The sequence below is a fragment of the Bombina bombina genome, chromosome 6 (assembly GCF_027579735.1).
Source record: "Bombina bombina isolate aBomBom1 chromosome 6, aBomBom1.pri, whole genome shotgun sequence".
Taxonomy (NCBI): Eukaryota; Metazoa; Chordata; class Amphibia; order Anura; family Bombinatoridae; genus Bombina; species Bombina bombina.
The window spans coordinates 695,852,054-695,870,627 of NC_069504.1; the positions used below are offsets into that span (position 1 = coordinate 695,852,054).

At 40.6% G+C, this 18,574-nt stretch overlaps 1 protein-coding gene across 2 annotated transcripts in view; it reads left to right on the top strand.

The window, feature by feature from the left end:
• Positions 1 to 18,574, top strand: part of GGCX (gamma-glutamyl carboxylase) — a 194,701-nt gene that overhangs the window by 30,198 nt on the left and 145,929 nt on the right. For both annotated transcript variants that reach the window (XM_053717809.1, XM_053717808.1), the window contains exon 6: positions 10,410 to 10,516. In XM_053717809.1, coding sequence (XP_053573784.1) covers positions 10,410 to 10,516 — 107 coding nt within the window. The remainder of the gene's footprint in view (positions 1 to 10,409; positions 10,517 to 18,574) is intronic.

The window sequence follows — 18,574 nt, forward strand, 5'->3', positions numbered from 1 at the left end:
AATCAGCGACTTGCATGTTCTCTTAACATTGAAAGATTCTATAAGAGTTATATTTATTTGCTGTTCCCACTGGAAATAAGGATAACGAATCTGAATCCAATATTAGTCCAAACTGAACGTTGGGGAAACATCTGAAACAAATCATATGGACAAAACAATTTTTTTCCTGTGCCCATGTCTGAAATTCACTAATGTGCATTGTTGCAGCCCCAAGGCAGAACATGCTATGATCTGAGATGTCATCGCAGAAAATACAGCATGTCTGCAGAAAGAAAGGTACACATGAATGAACTGTTGGCTCTTTGCAGTGCTGCTCTGCATCAGGCTATACTCTTCAAACAGCACTGTGCTCTGGCTGCACTCAGTAAGTTTTCCATAACAAAGTGCTGTTTGAAGAGAGGTGAGATATGGAGCAGCACTGCAAAGCAGCAGTGCATTTATTGTTGACTGGCTCTCAGGGACATTTTTAAAACAACAATTTCTTTTTTTCTTTTACCTAATTTGCAATGCAATTGTCAACTGTTGCACTATATTCTAAAACTTTAAAAATTACTGTATTCTTTAGTTAATCAACACATTGCAATATTGAACTGGTGCTTTAGTGTAACCGCCTAATTTAAAATTGATTTTTATTTAAAAATAACCTGCAGAAAATGTTTCATTAAAAAAATCTTATCGCAGAAAGTGGAGAAAAGTTCTGCCACAGGGTGTTGCAGTATCTGTGACTTCAATGCCAACATTTGGAACTTGTACATTTAGTTTATTACAGTACCTGTGATTGATTTATCGGTTTAATATTTGTATTTATTTATAAGAAACATTTTTGCAAACATAAGCATATTGCAAGGATTCTAGTTGAACTACAAATTAACCCCTTAAGGACCGGGCATTTCAGACAAAAACTTCCCCAAAAGACCAGAGCATTATTAGCATTTTTGCCATCACTACATTTAAACTGAAATAGAGCCTTTTTTATATTTACCTATTAAAACTATATATATTTTTTTTTAGTAGACAACCCAAAGTATTGATCTAGGCCCATTTTGGTATATTTCATGCCACCATTTCACCGCCAAATGCAATCAAATAAAAAATGTCATTAACATTTTCACAATTTTAGGTTTCTCACTGAAATTATTTACAAATGGCTTGTGCAATCATGGCACAAATGGTTGTAAATGCTTCTCTGGGATAGCAGACATATATGGCTTTGACATAGCTTTTTGGTAATTAGGCCGCTAAATGCTGCTGCGCACCACAATTTTATTATGCCCAGCAGTAAAGGGATTAATTAGGTAGCTTGTAGGTTTAATTTTAGCTTTAGTGTAGAGATCAGCCTCCCACCTGACACATCTCACCCTCTGATCCCTCTCAAACAGCTCTCTTCCCTCCCCCACCTCACAATTGTCACCGCCATCTTAAGTACTGGCAGAAAGTCTGCCAGTATAAAAATAAGTTATTATTATTTTTTTAATTATATATTTTCTGTAGGGTAGTATCCCCCCCTTACCTTCCAACCTCCCTGACCCCCCCCCCCCCAAAAAAAAAAAAAACCCAGCTCTCTAACCTTCCCCCTCTTGTCGCCATCTTAGGTACCCAGTTTGCTGCAGATTAGGCAAGAAAAAATAAAAAAAATTAAAATACCCATTTTTTTTCTGTAGTGTAGCTGCTTCCCCTCAATAACTTACCCACTTCCCCCTCCCAGATCTCTTTCCCTCAATGAATCCCACATAGGATCTCCCTCATTGCCTCTCCTCCCTCCCCCTTGATGAAGCAGCTTTTTAAAAAAAAATTACTTCCCCTGTAGCGTAGCGGTCCCACCCCCTCCAGCGATGGGCCGGCCACCCTCCTTAAGCCTCCCACCCACCAACGATCGGCACCACCGCTGTCCGATGCAGAGAGGGCCACTGCAAATCTATTTCTGCAGTGCCCCACTTTTTAGTGAAATTGTGGCAGAAAGAAGCCCAGGACTGCAGCGACGTACAGGGCATAACGACCAGCGTTCAATTGAACATAAGTTTTAAAGGGAGAATTAAATTTCAAAATTAGGAATTTGGGAGCCGATCTGGAGTTGACTAAGTGAGGGGCATTTATTATGTTCCAAAGCTGCGATTCAAATTTACGCATAGGGGACTTTCTTTGGGCGACTCAAGACACCTATCACTTCACATGAAGGCGCTACGCTGGATTATATTGAACAATTGTACTTGGAGCCTTATTTCTAAATCGGCTTTCCTAAACTGAGAACTTACTTAGCGTGGACTTGAGAAATTTTTAATACACAAAATGTAGTATATTTACTTTCTCCTTAAATATGGTACGGTCATTGTTATATTTAATTTGGTTTATAAGTATTTTAGAGAAAGAAATGTTAACTAGAAAAAATTGTTTCAAATTTGTGTATATCTATTCTTTCCAATATACATATAGGTAAACATAAGGTTATTTAGAGCTCCGCCAAAGTCTTGTTCACTATATATTTAACTCCATGTAAGACAATTATTTGTCTTGATTTTTTTATCAGGTATGTTGAGTGGCCCTATAGTTAACTACTTTGTGATACATTATACATTCCAATTCTCACTGCTAGAGGGAAGTCTAAGCTTAGTTTTTGACACATATTTCAGGCAGATTGCATTACTACTGTCCTGGAAGGCAATATAATTACTGATCCTGTGACATGCTGGGGAATTTGTGTTCAATAGCTGTGCCTGATCTTCATTATTAGTTGACACTTATCATCCTTTAAGATGACACGTTAAGAGAGAAACAGGATCATATTCCTCCATACTTAGATTAGCCTTTCCAGTCTGATGATCCTAAGCCTTATTCTAGAAATTTGTGAGCACAAAGCATATGTTGCTAAACCTTTGTTGGTCATACACTGTTAGTGGTTGGTTATTGGTTGTCTGTAAAAAATATTCTCTGCAAGGCGTTACAATACAGATTTCTCTTGTTAAGTGTATCCAGTCCACCGATCATCCATTACTTGTGGGATATATTCCCTTCCCAACAGGAAGTTGCAAGAGGATCACCCACAGCAGAGCTGCTATATAGCTCCTCCCCTCACATGTCATACCCAGTCATTCTCTTGCAACCCTCAACATAGATGGAGGTCGTGAGAGGAGTGTGGTGTTTTATACTTAATTAATTCTTCAATCAAAAGTTTGTTATTTTTAAATGGCACCGGAGTGTGCTGTTTTTTCTCAGGCAGTATTTAGATGAAGAATCTGCCTGCGTTTTCTATGATCTTAGCAGAAGTAACTAAGATCCACTGGCTGTTCTCACACATTCTGAGGAGTGGGGTAACTTCAGAAAGGGAATGGCGTGCAGGGTCTCCTGCAACGAAGGTATGTGCAGTAAAATATTTTTCTAAGGAATGGAATTGACTAAGAAAATACTGCTGATACCGAAGTAATGTAAGTAAAGCCTTAAATGCAGTGAAAAGCGACTGGTATCAGGCTTATTAATGTATGTGCAGTAAAATAATTTTCTAAGGAATGGAATTTGACTAAGAAAATGCTGCTAATACTGAAGTAATGTAGTAAAGACTTAAATGCAGTGGAAGTGACTGGTATCAGGCTTATCAATAGAGATACATACTCTTTAAAAAAGGATGTTTAAAACGTTTGCTGGCATGTTTAATCGTTTTTTGAGGTACATTGGTGATAAAACTTATTGGGGCATAATTTTTTCCACATGGCTGACTTATTTTCTGCATAGAAACAGTTAACTGAGGCTTCCCACTGTTGTAATAATGAGTGGGAGGGGCCTATTTTAGCGCTTTTTTTTTGCGCAGTAAAAATTGACTCAGTCTTCCTGCATGATCCAGGACGTCTCTAGAGAACTCAAGGGACTTCAAAAGTCATTTTGAGGGAGGTAATCAGTCACAGCAGACCTGTGACAGTGTGTTTGACTGTGTTAAAAACGTTTTTTCTCTATTGATTATCCGTTTTGGGTATTAAGGGGTTAATCATCCATTTGCAAGTGGGTGCAATGCTCTGCTAGCTTAATTCATTTACTGTGAAAATTTGGTTGCTATAACTGATTTGGTTCATTGTTATTTCAACTTGAGACAGGTTTTGTGCTTCTTAAAGGCGCAGTAGCGTTTTTTATATTGCTTGTAAACTTATTTTAAAGTGTTTTCCAAGCTTGCTAATCTCATTGCTAGTCTGTTTAAACATGTCTGACACAGATGAATCTGTTTGTTCATTATGTTTGAAGGCCAGTGTGGAGCCCCATAGAAATATGTGCACTAAATATATTGATTTCACTTTAAATAATAAAGGATAGACCCGGTGTGCCCTTTTCCCCACTTCCTATATTTAGGAAAATGTTTCCAATAGACGCCACTACACAGGACTTATGGCAGACGGTCCCTAAGGTGGAGGGAGCAGTTTCTACTTTAGCTAAGCGTACCACTATCCCGGTGGAGGATAGTTGTGCTTTTTCGGATCCAATGGATAAAAAATTAGAAGGTTACCTTAAGAAAATGTTTGTTCAACAAGGTTTTATCTTGCAGCCCCTTGCATGCATTGCGCCTGTCACTGCTGCTGCGGCATTCTGGTTTGAGTCTCTAGAAGAGGCCATTCACACAGCTCCATTGGATGAAATTATGGACAAGCTTAAAGCACTTAAGCTAGCTAATGCATTTGTTTCTGATGCCATTGTACATTTAACTAAACTAACGGCTAAGAACTCCGGATTCGCCATCCAGGCGCGGAGAGCGCTATGGCTTAAATCCTGGTCAGCTGACGTGACTTCTAAATCTAAATTACTTAACATTCCTTTCAAGGGGCCGACCTTATTCGGGCCCGGCTTGAAAGAAATTATTGCTGGCATTACTGGAGGTAAGGGTCATACCCTTCCTCAGGACAGGGCCAAATCAAAGGCCAAACAGTCTAATTTTCGTGCCTTTCGAAATTTCAAGGCAGGAGCAGCATCAACTTCCTCCGCTCCAAAACAGGAAGAAACTGTTGCTCGTTACAGACAGGCCTGGAAAACTAACCAGTCCTGGAACAAGGGCAAGCAGGCCAGAAAACCTACTACTGCCCCTAAGACAGCATGAAGGAACGGCCCCCTATCCGGAAACGGATTTAGTGGGGGGCAGACTTTCTCTCTTCGCCCAGGCGTGGGCAAGAGATGTCCAGGATCCCTGGGCGTTGGAGATCATATCTCAGGGATATCTTCTGGACTTCAAAGCTTCTCCTCCTCGAGGGAGATTCCATCTATCAAGGTTATCAGAAAACCAGATAAAGAAAGAGGCATTCCTACGCTGTGTACAAGACCTCCTAGTAATGGGGGTGATCCACCCTGTTCCGTGGACGGAACAAGGGCAGGGATTTTACTCAAATCTGTTTGTGGTTCTCAAGAAAGAGGGAACCTTCAGACCAATCTTGGACCTAAAGATCTTAAACAAATTCCTAAGAGTTCCATCATTCAAAATGGAAACTATTCGAACCATCCTACCCATGATCCAAAAGGGTCAGTACATGACCACAGTGGACTTAAAGGATGCCTACCTTCACATACCGATTCACAAAGATCATTATCGGTACCTAAGATTTGCCTTTCTAGACAGGCATTACCAGTTTGTAGCTCTTCCCTTCAGGTTAGCTACGGCCCCGAGAATCTTTACAAAGGTTCTGGGCTCACTTCTGGCGGTTCTAAGACCGCGAGGCATAGCGGTGGCTCCGTATTTAGACGACATCCTGATACAGGCGTCAAGCTTTCAAATTGCCAAGTCTCATACAGAGATAGTTCTGGCTTTTCTGAGGTCGCATGGGTGGAAAGTGAACGTAGAAAAGAGTTCTCTATCACCACTCACAAGAGTCTCCTTCCTAGGGACTCTTATAGATTCTGTAGAGATGAAAATTTACCTGACGGAGTCCAGGTTATCAAAACTTCTAAATGCTTGCCGTGTCCTTCATTCCATTCCACGCCTGTCAGTGGCTCAGTGCATGGAAGTAATCGGCTTAATGGTAGCGGCAATGGACATAGTGCCATTTGCGCGCCTGCATCTCAGACCGCTGCAATTATGCATGCTAAGTCAGTGGAATGGGGATTACTCAGATTTGTCCCCTCTACTTAATCTGGATCGAGAGACCAGAGATTCTCTTCTCTGGTGGCTTTCTCGGGTCCATCTGTCCAAGGGCATGACCTTTCACAGGCCAGATTGGACGATTGTAACAGATGCCAGCCTTCTAGGTTGGGGCGCAGTCTGGAACTCCCTGAAGGCTCAGGGATCGTGGACTCAGGAGGAGAAACTCCTACCAGTAAATATTCTGGAATTAAGAGCAATATTCAATGCTCTTCTAGCTTGGCCTCAGTTAGCAACACTGAGGTTCATCAGATTTCAGTCAGACAACATCACGACTGTGGCTTACATCAACCATCAAGGGGGAACCAGGAGTTCCCTAGCGATGTTGGAAGTCTCAAAGATAATTCGTTGGGCAGATTCTCACTCTTGCCACCTGTCAGCGATCCACATCCCAGGCGTGGAGAACTGGGAGGCGGACTTTCTAAGTCGCCAGACTTTTCATCCGGGGGAGTGGGAACTTCATCCGGAGGTGTTCGCTCAACTGATTCATCGTTGGGGCAAACCAGAACTGGATCTCATGGCGTCTCGCCAGAACGCCAAGCTTCCTCGTTAAGGATCCATGTCCAGGGACCCGGGAGCGGCACTGATAGATGCACTAGCAGCCCCTTGGTTTTTCAGCATGGCTTATGTGTTTCCACCGTTTCCGCTGCTGCCTCGACTGATTGCCAAGATCAAACTGGAGAGAGCATCAGTGATTCTGATAGCGCCTGCGTGGCCACGCAGGACCTGGTATGCAGACCTAGTGGACATGTCGTCCTGTCCACCATGGTCTCTGCCTCTGAGGCAGGACCTTCTAGTACAAGGTCCTTTCAACCATCCAAATCTAATTTCTCTGAGGCTGACTGCATGGAGATTGAACGCTTGATCCTATCAAAGCGTGGCTTCTCAGTCAGTTATTGATACCTTTAATACAGGCACGGAAGCCTGTTACCAGAAAAATCTACCATAAGATATGGCGTAAATACTTGTATTGGTGCGAATCCAAGAGTTACTCATGGAGTAAAGTTAGGATTCCTAGGATATTGTCCTTTCTACAAGAGGGTTTGGAAAAGGGCTTATCTGCTAGTTCGTTGAAGGGACAGATTTCTGCTCTGTCTATTCTTTTGCACAAGCGTATGGCAGAAGTTCCAGACGTCCAGGCTTTTTGTCAGGCTTTGGATAGGATTAAGCCTGTGTTTAAAACTGTTGCTCCTCCGTGGAGCTTAAACTTGGTTCTTAAAGTTCTTCAAGGTGTTCCGTTTGAACCCCTTCATTCCATTGATATTAAGCTTTTATCTTGGAAAGTTCTGTTTTTGATGTTCATTTCCTCGGCTCGAAGAGTCTCTGAGTTATCTGCCTTACATTGTGATTCTCCTTATCTGATTTTCCATTCAGACAAGGTAGTTCTGCGTACTAAACCTGGGTTTTTACCTAAGGTAGTTTCTAACAGCAATATCAATCAAGAGATTGTTGTCCCATCATTGTGCCCTAATCCTTCTTCAAAGAAGGAACGTCTTTTACATAATCTGGACGTAGTCCGTGCCCTGATGTTCTATTTACAGGCAACTAAACATTTTCGTCAAACTTCTTCCCTGTTTGTCGTTTACTCTGGACAGAGGAGAGGTTAAAAAGCTTCGGCAACCTCTCTCTCCTTTTGGCTTCGTAACATAATACGCTTAGCCTATGAGACTGCTGGACAGCAGCCCCCTGAAAGAATTACAGCTCATTCTACTAGAGCTGTGGCTTCCACCTGGGCCTTTAAAAATGAGGCCTCTGTTGAACAGATTTGCAAGGCTGCGACTTGGTCTTCGCATCACACCTTTTCAAAATTTTACAAATTTGACACTTTTGCTTCTTTGGAGGCTGTTTTTGGGAGAAAGGTTCTACAGGCAGTGGTTCCTTCCGTTTAAGTTCCTGCCTTGTCCCTCCCATCATCCGTGTACTTTAGCTTTGGTATTGGTATCCCACAAGTAATGGATGATCCGTGGACTGGATACACTTAACAAGAGAAAACATAATTTATGCTTACCTGATAAATTTATTTCTCTTGTAGTGTATCCAGTCCACGGCCCGCCCTGTCTTTTTAAGGCAGATCTAAATTTTAATTAAAACTCCAGTCACCACTCTACCCTATGGTTTCTCCTTTCTTGTTTTGTTTCGGTCGAATGACTGGATATGACATGTGAGGGGAGGAGCTATATAGCAGCTCTGCTGTGGGTGATTCTCTTGCAACTTCCTGTTGGGAGGGGAATATATCCCAAAAGTAATGGATGATCCGTGGACTGGATACACTACAAGAGAAATAAATTTATCAGGTAAGCATAAATTATGTTTTTTTTTTTTTCATCCTATAACTCCCTTATATATATAATCTACTAAGATTGCTAACAAATCCTTGCGCCAAAAGCGCCTATTAAGTATTTTTTTCAATGTTTTGAACTCCACTATTTCTAACATTATGTAAAGTTTTTTTTGTGAGGATTGAGTTCTTTTTTTATTATAGAGGATCTCTATTGAGTAAAATTGTCACCTGTTGCTGAGTATAGGGCCCATGCCCAGTCGGCAGGGTTGGACTAAGGGAGAAGAAAATAACATTCTCTTTTTATATCTAAAGACACAAATGTATTCTCTATATAATAAAAGCACTGACTTTATGTATTTTACTTCCTTGGAGGTAGCTGTATACCCTTGAGCCTTATTCTTTACCTTTTCTAGTATAGAGTTGATGCAATTTCACTTTTGCTTTGAACCAATTTAAATTATCCTATAATTATATGTAACGCCATCTTAGGAGTGGTCTTGCTCTCATAATTTATTTAGAGGTCATGCCCACCTTGATAACCACCCCCTAATCTTTAGTATATATACAGTAACAGGTTTACAGTACCCCTTACGTTAACAGGCACTTTGTAAGTTTGCTTTGCTTTTCTCTCTTTTTATATTGTTGGATGGCTGGTCCCTTGCCTCCCCCCACCTTCCCCTCCCTATATATTGCACCCTGGCACTTGTGAGTGTGCCCAGAGTGCTCTGCGCGGTTTCCCTTGCAAAATACCGCATTTATAATTTTATCTCATTGTATACACTATATATAACTTTTTATTAGCCTTTTATATGCTTCCTCAATTTGAGTCAATAATTCTTGGTACAACAGGTTTTGTGTCCCTGGAAATATTTCCATATTGGTCTCATTTTAATTAGATACTCAAGCTTGAGTGGCTCCTATATGCTTTTTAATTTTTCATTTTTCTGACTGTTCTTATATATGGGGAACCACAGTTTAATGTTTATTTTTCACACCTTTTTGGGTTTTAATGAAGCACCCTTTGACTCTTTGTATGTTCTAAAATAGGTTATATGTATCTTCAGAATATTTCAAAGCAAGAAAATTTTTTTAAAATGTGAGGTTGTTTATTTTATGCACTAGTATTTGTATTCTGACAAACTATCCTGTGATGTAACAGATATGATTGTATAATATTTGCATCAAGATAATTGATATGATTTTTATTTCTGTACCAACTCACCATTTCAAGTATTGTGTGTCTGTTATTGCATATCAAACCTCAATAAAAATCATTTAAAAAAAAAAAATAGGAATTTGGACAGACTAATTTTAAAGGGCTACGAAACCCTTTTTTTTTTTTTTTCTTTCTTTCATGATTCATATAGAGAATGTAATTTTAAACAAGTTTCCAATTTACTTCTATTTTATACATTGCTTCATTCCTTGGTATCCTTTGTTGAAGAAACAGCAATGCACATGGCTGAGCCAATAAAATAAAGCACAGATGTGCGGCCACCAATCAGCAGCTCCTGAGCCTACTTAGGTATTCCTTTCAACAAAGAATATTGAGAGCACAAAAAAATTAGATAAAAGAAGTAAATTGGAAACTTTTTTTAAAATTGCATGCTCTTTGAATGACAAATGTTTTGTCCCTTTAACCCCTTGCGCCATATGGACGTAGGTACTGCATCACACATCACATTGTACAGCATTCTGTGTTGACGTAGTACCTACATCCAAAACAGAGGTGCATGTTTAGGTTCCGGCTGTCAGCTCTGTGGAAAGGCCAAAAAAAACTAATTCTGTAACCTAAGCTTCTTCCACATGATGCATGTGCCAGCTGTTTGATTTTCAGCATTTTGCAGCTTACAGAATTTGCTTTTTGGTCTCTCTAGGGAGAGTGAGACGATAGGAAGATGTATGTAATATCCCTTTAATATTGGTTTATATTTTCACTGTTCCGTAATATTCTATGAAAATGATTGTGAACACACTGTTTTGCTTTTTCTAACTGTGCTGTCACTAGTAATATTTCTTCTCCTCCAGGTCTTCATTGTATATTTTATTGCTGGCATTAAGAAGCTGGATGCTGATTGGGTAGAAGGTTACTCTATGGGATCTCTATCACGCCATTGGATATTTGACCCTTTCAAGTAAGAAACAGATGGAAAAGGATAAACGCAGATTCTTAATTATAGTTTTCTGAATTTTAGATTTCTTTTTTTAAAGAGATAAGGAGCCTTTAAAGTTGTATTTGCAGGTTTAACGTTGTATCTTTTAATTACATTAGGTCCTGAAAGCTGGCATATCGGTTCCCTATTAGTTGTCTATTAAAGGGGTAGTCTACTGTTAAAAAAATACAATTCAGCATTTTATTTTCAAACCATTACCTTTCTTTTGCTATGTGTTCAAACTTGAAAATGGGTTAAATACTTAGTCAAAGTTGTGCTGTTATGCAACTCCACATAAGCATACAACAGGTAAAAAGCAGGCATACTTGTGTATGCTCCAGTAACTGGCAGTATGCTCATCTGGAGCAGGATTGACATGTTCCGGGAGTGTAACTTTGACTACCCTTTTAGCAAATTGGTAAAATCATAGCAAAAGAAGGGAATTTGTTTAAAAATAGAAATGTCCTTTTTAAACGTACAAACATTTGTAATTGTTACTGAAATGCAAACATAAATATTAATGGTAAATAAATAGTAACACCAGATCTTCAAACAGAGCAGAAGGTGCAGAAAAATAATTTCAAACAAATCTATATCTGTAAAACAAGTTGATGTTTATTGCGATAACTAATAGCGAAAATTAACCATTTTTAAAGGGCCATACTAGTTGAAAAATGACTTGTTCTAATTCTTTAGAACATGTAATTTTACAGCTGTTGACCCTACACTACCCCTGCAACCCCTACATAACTCGTGCAAATTGGTTAAACACACAGTAGAAGTGCCGCTCAGGACTTGCAGAGCACTGCAAATCCAGAGCAGAAACTGCTGCTGATCCAATCAGCAGCGCTAGTTGTACACGTGAGTCATGCAACTAGCGCTGCTGATTGGATCATCGGCGGCCTCTGGTCAGGACCAGCAGTGCTCCGAGGGTCCTGAGCGGCACTTCTGCTCCATATTTAACCAATTTGCAGGGGTTAAACGCACAGTAGTGCAAGATCAATAGACGTAGAATTGCATTTTCTAACAAATCAGAGCATGTTATGTTTTGACTATTATGATTCTTTAAGTTGTAAAATATTACATCATTTAAAGTGTGTGCATATGTTTAAATCGGATCGAAAAGAAACCTACAACGGGTGAAAACTGTAGGAATCATTCCTGGTTAGGGGTTAATGGTGTAGTGGGTACTTTGTGGTGGGCTATGTGGCAGTTTAGGAGTTATTAGCGTAGGGGCAATGGCAATACGGGTTAGCGTGCGGGTATGGGTGTTTTTTCCACTTTTATTGCTCCAGACACCTACCTAGTTATCTCTTCAACAAAGAATCCAAAGATAACACGGGAACCAAACAAATTTGATAGAAGTAAATTGGAAACTTTAAAAATTGTATGCTCTCTCTGAATCACAAAAAACTATTGGGGGGGGGGGATTTCATAACCCTTTAAGACAAATTTATTTACAGTCATGATGTAAAGTTTGGAAGTTCCATGTAATTTAAACACATTGACCTATACACTAGACCACAAAGCTTGCAGGTGGACATGTTTGTAAGTTGTGAACCTGTCTGCCTGCAATTGCCACTTGTGATGTTGCATCGCACGTCGATATTTAACATTGCACAAGAGGATTCTCGTGCAATTTCGCCCCTGCTCCTGCGCAACCAATTGCGCTAGAGCTGGGCAAGTCGATCACCCCGAGCGAGCGAGTGTCAGGATGATTGACTTTGCCACTTCTTAGTTGGCAGAGAAGAAAAAAGAAGTGTTCAACTTTTTAAATATGTGGAGCAGGCTCGCTTGTGCAAGCTTGCTCTACATAGCCGAAAAATCTGTGACAGCAGCTTGGTAAATTTACCCCACAGCATGCTTAAATAATACACAGTTGTAAGCTATTTCATCAACGTTATAGGGACTTGAAACCCATTTCTTTTTTATGACAAGATGAGTCCACGGATCATCTTAATTACTAATGGGATATTCACCTCCTGGTCAGCAGGAGGCGACAAAGAGCACCACAGCAAAGCTGTTAAATAGCTTCTCCCTTCCCTCCCACTCCAGTCATTCTCTTTGCCTACGTTAGTGATAGGAAGTGGCAAAGTGAGGTGTTAGATTTATTATTTTTAAAGCAGTGCAAGATTGTGCTGCTTTGTCCTAGTGTGTAGCCGTTGTCCAGATCAGTCTCTTCAGTAGAGCATTGGTGGCTTTAGAGCAATGGGAACTTGTGGGACCTAATTCTCACTGCGCCTCCCATATTCTGAGCCCTTACCAAGAAAACGTGAGGGATTTTACTCAGGATTTTCGTTTATTTACAGGGCCATGGGAGGGAGAGGACCTCCTAAACCTGGAAACTGAATTGCTGCCAGGCAGAAGATGAGGTAAGTGCTGACTTTATTTCTGGGGGTAGAGGGCACTAATTAAATTAGACCTTATTGAACTTGGACTCAGATTCTCCTAGTCTATTAGGAGACATTATGGCAGTTAGAACGCAGGCACTGGGTGACATGTCTCATCTCCTGGCAGTCTCATCTAATAATAGAGCCGACCGTGAGATTTTATATTGAGTTTTTGCATTGAGTGTGATGGAATGTGTGCTCTAAGGGGTTTCTCTGTCATGTAGAGCTATCGGACTGAACAGCTGTTTAAACTGAAGCTGTTCAGTCTGTTCTCTTGCTCCCGGTGGCTATACTTAGACAATGGCGACCGGGAGATCACATGTGAGCTTTTGTTTATTTAAGTGGTAAACTGTTGGTCACAGTGTGTGTGTTCTGTGATAACAGACTAAGCAGCTTTTATTTGAAGTTGTAAAATTTTATCCTTTTGCTGCTGGTGCCTTTACTTAAATGATGGCGACCGGGAGATGGCTTGTGAAACGCCCACGAGGGGCGGAGCTTGTAAATGGCGCCAATGTTTTGCACTCCTTCCTCCTAACACTTCTGATTAGCGCAAGGAGTGGAGGAATTTAAGATTAGAATGTGTGTCTTGCAGAAGGCACTTCCTAACACTTCCGGTTATCGGAAGAAACAGAGGAATTCTTGTCTCAGTTCTTGCGCTAAAGACAGCGCTATAGCAAGGGCAGGATTTGTGTAGAGGCTGTCTGATGCCTCAGCTGGGTCAAGCTGAGGTGTGGAGAGAGTTTAGCAGTACTGAAATTCCTCTCATACATATTCAGTCATTTCTGACCTCATAAAAATAAAGAAGTTACTTTTTAACATTTAAAGAGACAGTAACGCTTGTTATATGTTAATTTTTATTAACAGGTTAAGTCTTTATTCAATTACTCTGCCATATGCGAGTCAGATTGATTAAGTAAGTGTACATTAAACATTTTAGAACACACATGCAGTGCCCTGCGGCTCCTTGCAAAATTCCATCTGGAGTTGCTGCGCAAGACATCGCTTCTTTATTTAATCTGCTATATGTGCGGCAGATTGATTAAGGAAGTGTACATTAAATTTTATAACACACATGCAATGCCCTGGACAGTAACATTTTTCAGGTGCTAATTTTGTTAAAGAATCCAGCTGTTTATTTGTGTAATTCATCCTTTATGATTCAAGGTGGTCCAAGAGGCCCTGCTAGAGGTCTCTTGTTTTAGGCTTGGATTCCAATGTTGTTCTACCAATCCACTTCTATTTCTCATTTATTGAGAAATATTTAATTGATCAGGATAGACTTGTTCTAAACCTACTTCTTCTAGGCGCATACTGCTTAGGAGCCTAGTGACAATGGTCAAATATACTACAAATTTCTCCTAAGGTGTCCCAAAAAATGTATAGCCCACATAGATTTGCCCTGCTTTTAATACATTGTCTGTTTTTTCCCACGCTGTTGGAAAAAATGTGCATGAGGTCTTATTCACTCAGAATGGTGTGATTGACTCAGTTGTAGTTATTTCAAATGTTTCTTCCCTGTAACTAAGGAGGAAGATATTTCGGTGGTACCGGACAAGGAATTCTCAGTCTCGGATTAGGTAAATACCTTTTATCTGATCAGGAGCTTGTTTTTTCCTTCTATTTTAGCTTGAATACCTCCAATTGTGTCTTGAGGAGGTTTTAGCTACTCTTGGTGGCTCTGACACCAGTAGGTTATAATAATAATAATATGATGTACCCTTCATGGTGGAAGTATTCCTGTACCAGATAGGGCTATAGGGTTTTTCCCCTTTTTTTTTTTTTTCTCCTACACTTAGAAGGAAGGAGATTCCCAGGGGAAATGAGAATCTCCACGTTGGTCTAGAGTCTTTTAACATAAAGGATAGTCGTTCCTTCAGGACTCTATGCAGATGAAGGACCCTACGATTAATAGTTAGAGGGTCTTCATTGTCAACCTGCGGTTGGTGTGACTACTGTTTCCAGTGCGGCGACGTACTGGTTTGTTGCGTTGTCTGTTTCTATGGACAGATACCCCTCTCGCAGGAATAGGAGAAGGGCCTTAAAGTGAGTAGGCTCCTTTAATGTAGTATAGTGAAAAGGAAATAAGAGATAATTTAATTTCTTTCGAGATTCCTAGGGAAATTCTTTTATTCCTTCTACCAAGCACGGAGACCCTATCTGACTTAGAATAGGGGAAATCAATCTAAGAAGCTTGCTGCTGACACAACATGAGGGGCGTGCACCCGACCCGTAAGGGGGCAGGTTCTGCTTCTCAATCAAGTTTGGTTTTGTGATCATTATCCCTGGGTGTTGTACATTGTGTTCCAGGGATACAAATTAGAGTTCAAGTCTTTACCCTCAGGGGTAGGTTCCTGCTTCAGGATTATCGACTGTGGTGCCTTATCTAGACAACATTCTAGTCCAAGCGCCATCCTTACAACAAGCTAGATTTCTCACGGATATAGTGCTATCCTTCTTGCGGTTTCTCGGGTGGAAGTTAAATTTGGAAAAGAGTTCCTTAGTCCCAAGCACAAGGGTATCTTTCTTGGGAACCATAATAGATTTCATATAAATAGAGATTTTTCTGACAGAGGTCAGGAAATCAAAGATTATCGATACTTTACTAGTCCTTCAGTCCACTCCTCGGCCGTCAGTGGCCCAGTGCATGGAGGTAATGGGGCTGTTGGCGGCGGCAATGCACATCATCCCGTTTGCTCGGTTCCACCTCAGACCTCTGCAGTTAAACATGCTCAGGCAATGGAACGGAGATTATGCAGACTTGTCTCCTTGGATAACTCTGGAGCAGAAGACAAGGGACTCTCTTCAATGGTGGTTGTCTCTGGATCATCTCTCCCAGGGAACCTGCTTTCGCAGACCGTCTTGGGTGGTTGTGACAACAGACGCCAGCCTTCTCGGGTGGGGAGCTGTCTGGGGCTCCCTAAAGACTCAGGGAGTTTGGACTAAGTCAGAGTCCGTTCTTCCTATAAACATCCTGGAACTGAGAGCGATCTTCAATGCTCTTCTGACCTGGCCTCAGTTAACATCGGTCCAGTTTTTCAGGTTCCAGTCGGACAACATAACTTCAGTGGCTTACATCAATCATCAGGGAGGAACGAGGAGTTCCTTAGCGATGACAGAGGTAACCAAGATAATTCAGTGGCAAGAGGCCCATTCTTGCTACCTTTCAGCGATCCACATCCCAGGGGTGGACAACTGGAAGGCGGACTTTCTGAGCAGGCAGACCTTTCACCCGGGGGAGTGGGAACTCCATCTGGAAGTGTTCTCCAGCCTGATTCTCAAGTGGGGTCAGCCAGAATTAGATCTCATGGCATCTCGCCAGAATGCCAAGCTCCCGAGATATGGGTTGAGGTCCAGGGATCCCAGGCGGAACTGATAGATGCTCTGGCGGTTCCTTGGACCTTCAGTCTAGCATACCTATTTCCTCCGTTTGCGCTTCTTCCTCAGGTCTTTGCTCGAATCAAGCAGGAGAGGGGGCGTCAGTGATTCTCATTGGTCAAGTTTGACCTCGCAGGATTTGGTATGCAGATCTGGTGGACATGTCATCTCTGCCACCTTGGAGACTTCTGTTGAGGAAGGACCTTCTAATTTAAGGGCCCTTCCTTCACCCAAATCTAGTTTCTCTGAAGCTGACTGCTTGGAGATTGAACGCTTAATTTTGTCCAAGCGGGGGTTTTCTGACTCGGTCATAGAGACCATGATTCAGGCTCGTAAGCCTGTAACTAGTAAGATTTACCATAAGATATGGGTAAATATCTCTATTGGTGTGAATCCAAGGGCTACTCATGGAGTAGAGTTAGGATTCCTAGAATTTTGTCTTTTCTCCACGAGGGTTTGGAGAAGGGTTTATCGACGAGTTCCCTAAAGGTTCAAATCTCGGCCTTATCTATTTGGTTACACAAACATCTGGCAGATGTCCCAGATGTACAATCTTTTTGTCAGGCCTTGGTCAGGATCAGGCCTGTGTTCAAACCAGTTACTCCTCCATGGAGTCTTAATTTAGTTTTCAAAGTTCTTCAAGGGGCTCCGTTTGAGCCTTTGCATTCCTTAGATATTAAGTTATTATCTTGGAAAGTTTTATTTCTTGTTGCTATTTCTTCCGCTCATAGAATGTCGGTTTCCTTACCTTATTTTCCATTCAGATAAGGTAGTTTTACGTTCTAGATTAGGATTTCTTCCTACGGTTGTTTTGCATATGAGACTGCTAGACAGCAGCCTCACGAGAGGGTTACGGCTCATTCCATGAGGGCTGTTGCTTCCTCATGGACATTCAAAAATGAAGCTTCTGTGGAACAGATTTGCAAGGCTGCAACTTGGTCTTCTCTTCACACTTTTCCAAAGTTTTTTTTACAAATTTTACACTTTTGCTTCGGCTGAGGCCACTTTTGGGAGAAAGGTTCTTCAAGGAGTGGTGCCTTCCGTTTAGGTTCCCTGTCTTGTCCCTCCCGTATCATCTGTGTACATTAGCTTGGGTATTGAATACCATTAGTAATTAAGATGATCCGTGGACTCATCATAACATAAAAAAGAAAAGAAAATTTATGCTTACCTGATGATAAATTTTATTTCTTTTTTGACACGATGAGTCCACGGCCCGCTCTGTTCTTGTAAGACAGGTTGTTGGTTATTGTAAACTTGAGACACCTCTGCACCTTGGTTTTTCCTTTCTATCCTTAACTTCGGTCGAATGACTGGAGTGGGAGGGAAGGGAGGAGCTATTTAACAGCTTTGTGGTGCTTTTTGCCGCCTCCTGCTGACCAGGAGGTGAATTTCCCATTAGTAATTAAGATGATCCGTGGTCTCATCGTGTCAAAAAAGAAATACATTTATCAGGTAAGCATAAATTTTCTTTTTCTTTTTTTTTTTCCTTTTATGATTCAGATAGAGCACGCAATTTTAAACAATTTTCAAATTACTTTTATTAGCTAATTTGCTTTGTTCTTTTTGTGTCCTTTGTTAAAAAGCATAATTAGGTAGGCTCAGGAGCTGCACATAAATGCCTCATGTTATTGGCTCACCCATGTTTTCTGCTGTTTCTTTAATAAAGGATACCAAGACAATAAAGCAAATTGGATAATAGAAGTAAATTGGAAAGTAGTTTAAACTTGTATACTCTTATCTAAATCACGAAAGAAAATGGTTGGATTTCAAGTCCCTTCAACCCATTTCTAATTCGCAAAATGTTTCATCACCACCTAGCGGCAGTAATAGAGATTTACTCCCTTCAAAATCAAATATTCCTAAATAAATGTAAAGCGACATAAAACCAATAACATTTCCTTTAATGATTCAGATAGAGCATACAATTGTAAACAACTTTTTCTTTGTTAGCAAATTTACTTTATTCTCTTGGTATCCTTTGTTGAAGGAGCCAGGTGAGCCAGTGCCAATTGTTATATTAGAGCAGCCATCAATTAGCAGCTAGTTCCCAGTATTGAGTTGCTGCTTTTGAACCTACCTATATATGCTTTTTCAAAAAAGGATACCAAGAGAATAAAGTAAATGAGATAATAGAAGCTAACTGGAAATGTGTTTACAATTGCATCATGTCTGAATCATGAAAGAAAAATGTTGTTTGTGTCCCTTAATTATATAAACCTTGTTTATATAATTTATACAGAAGGATTAAATCTGTATCCCCATTAATAATCAA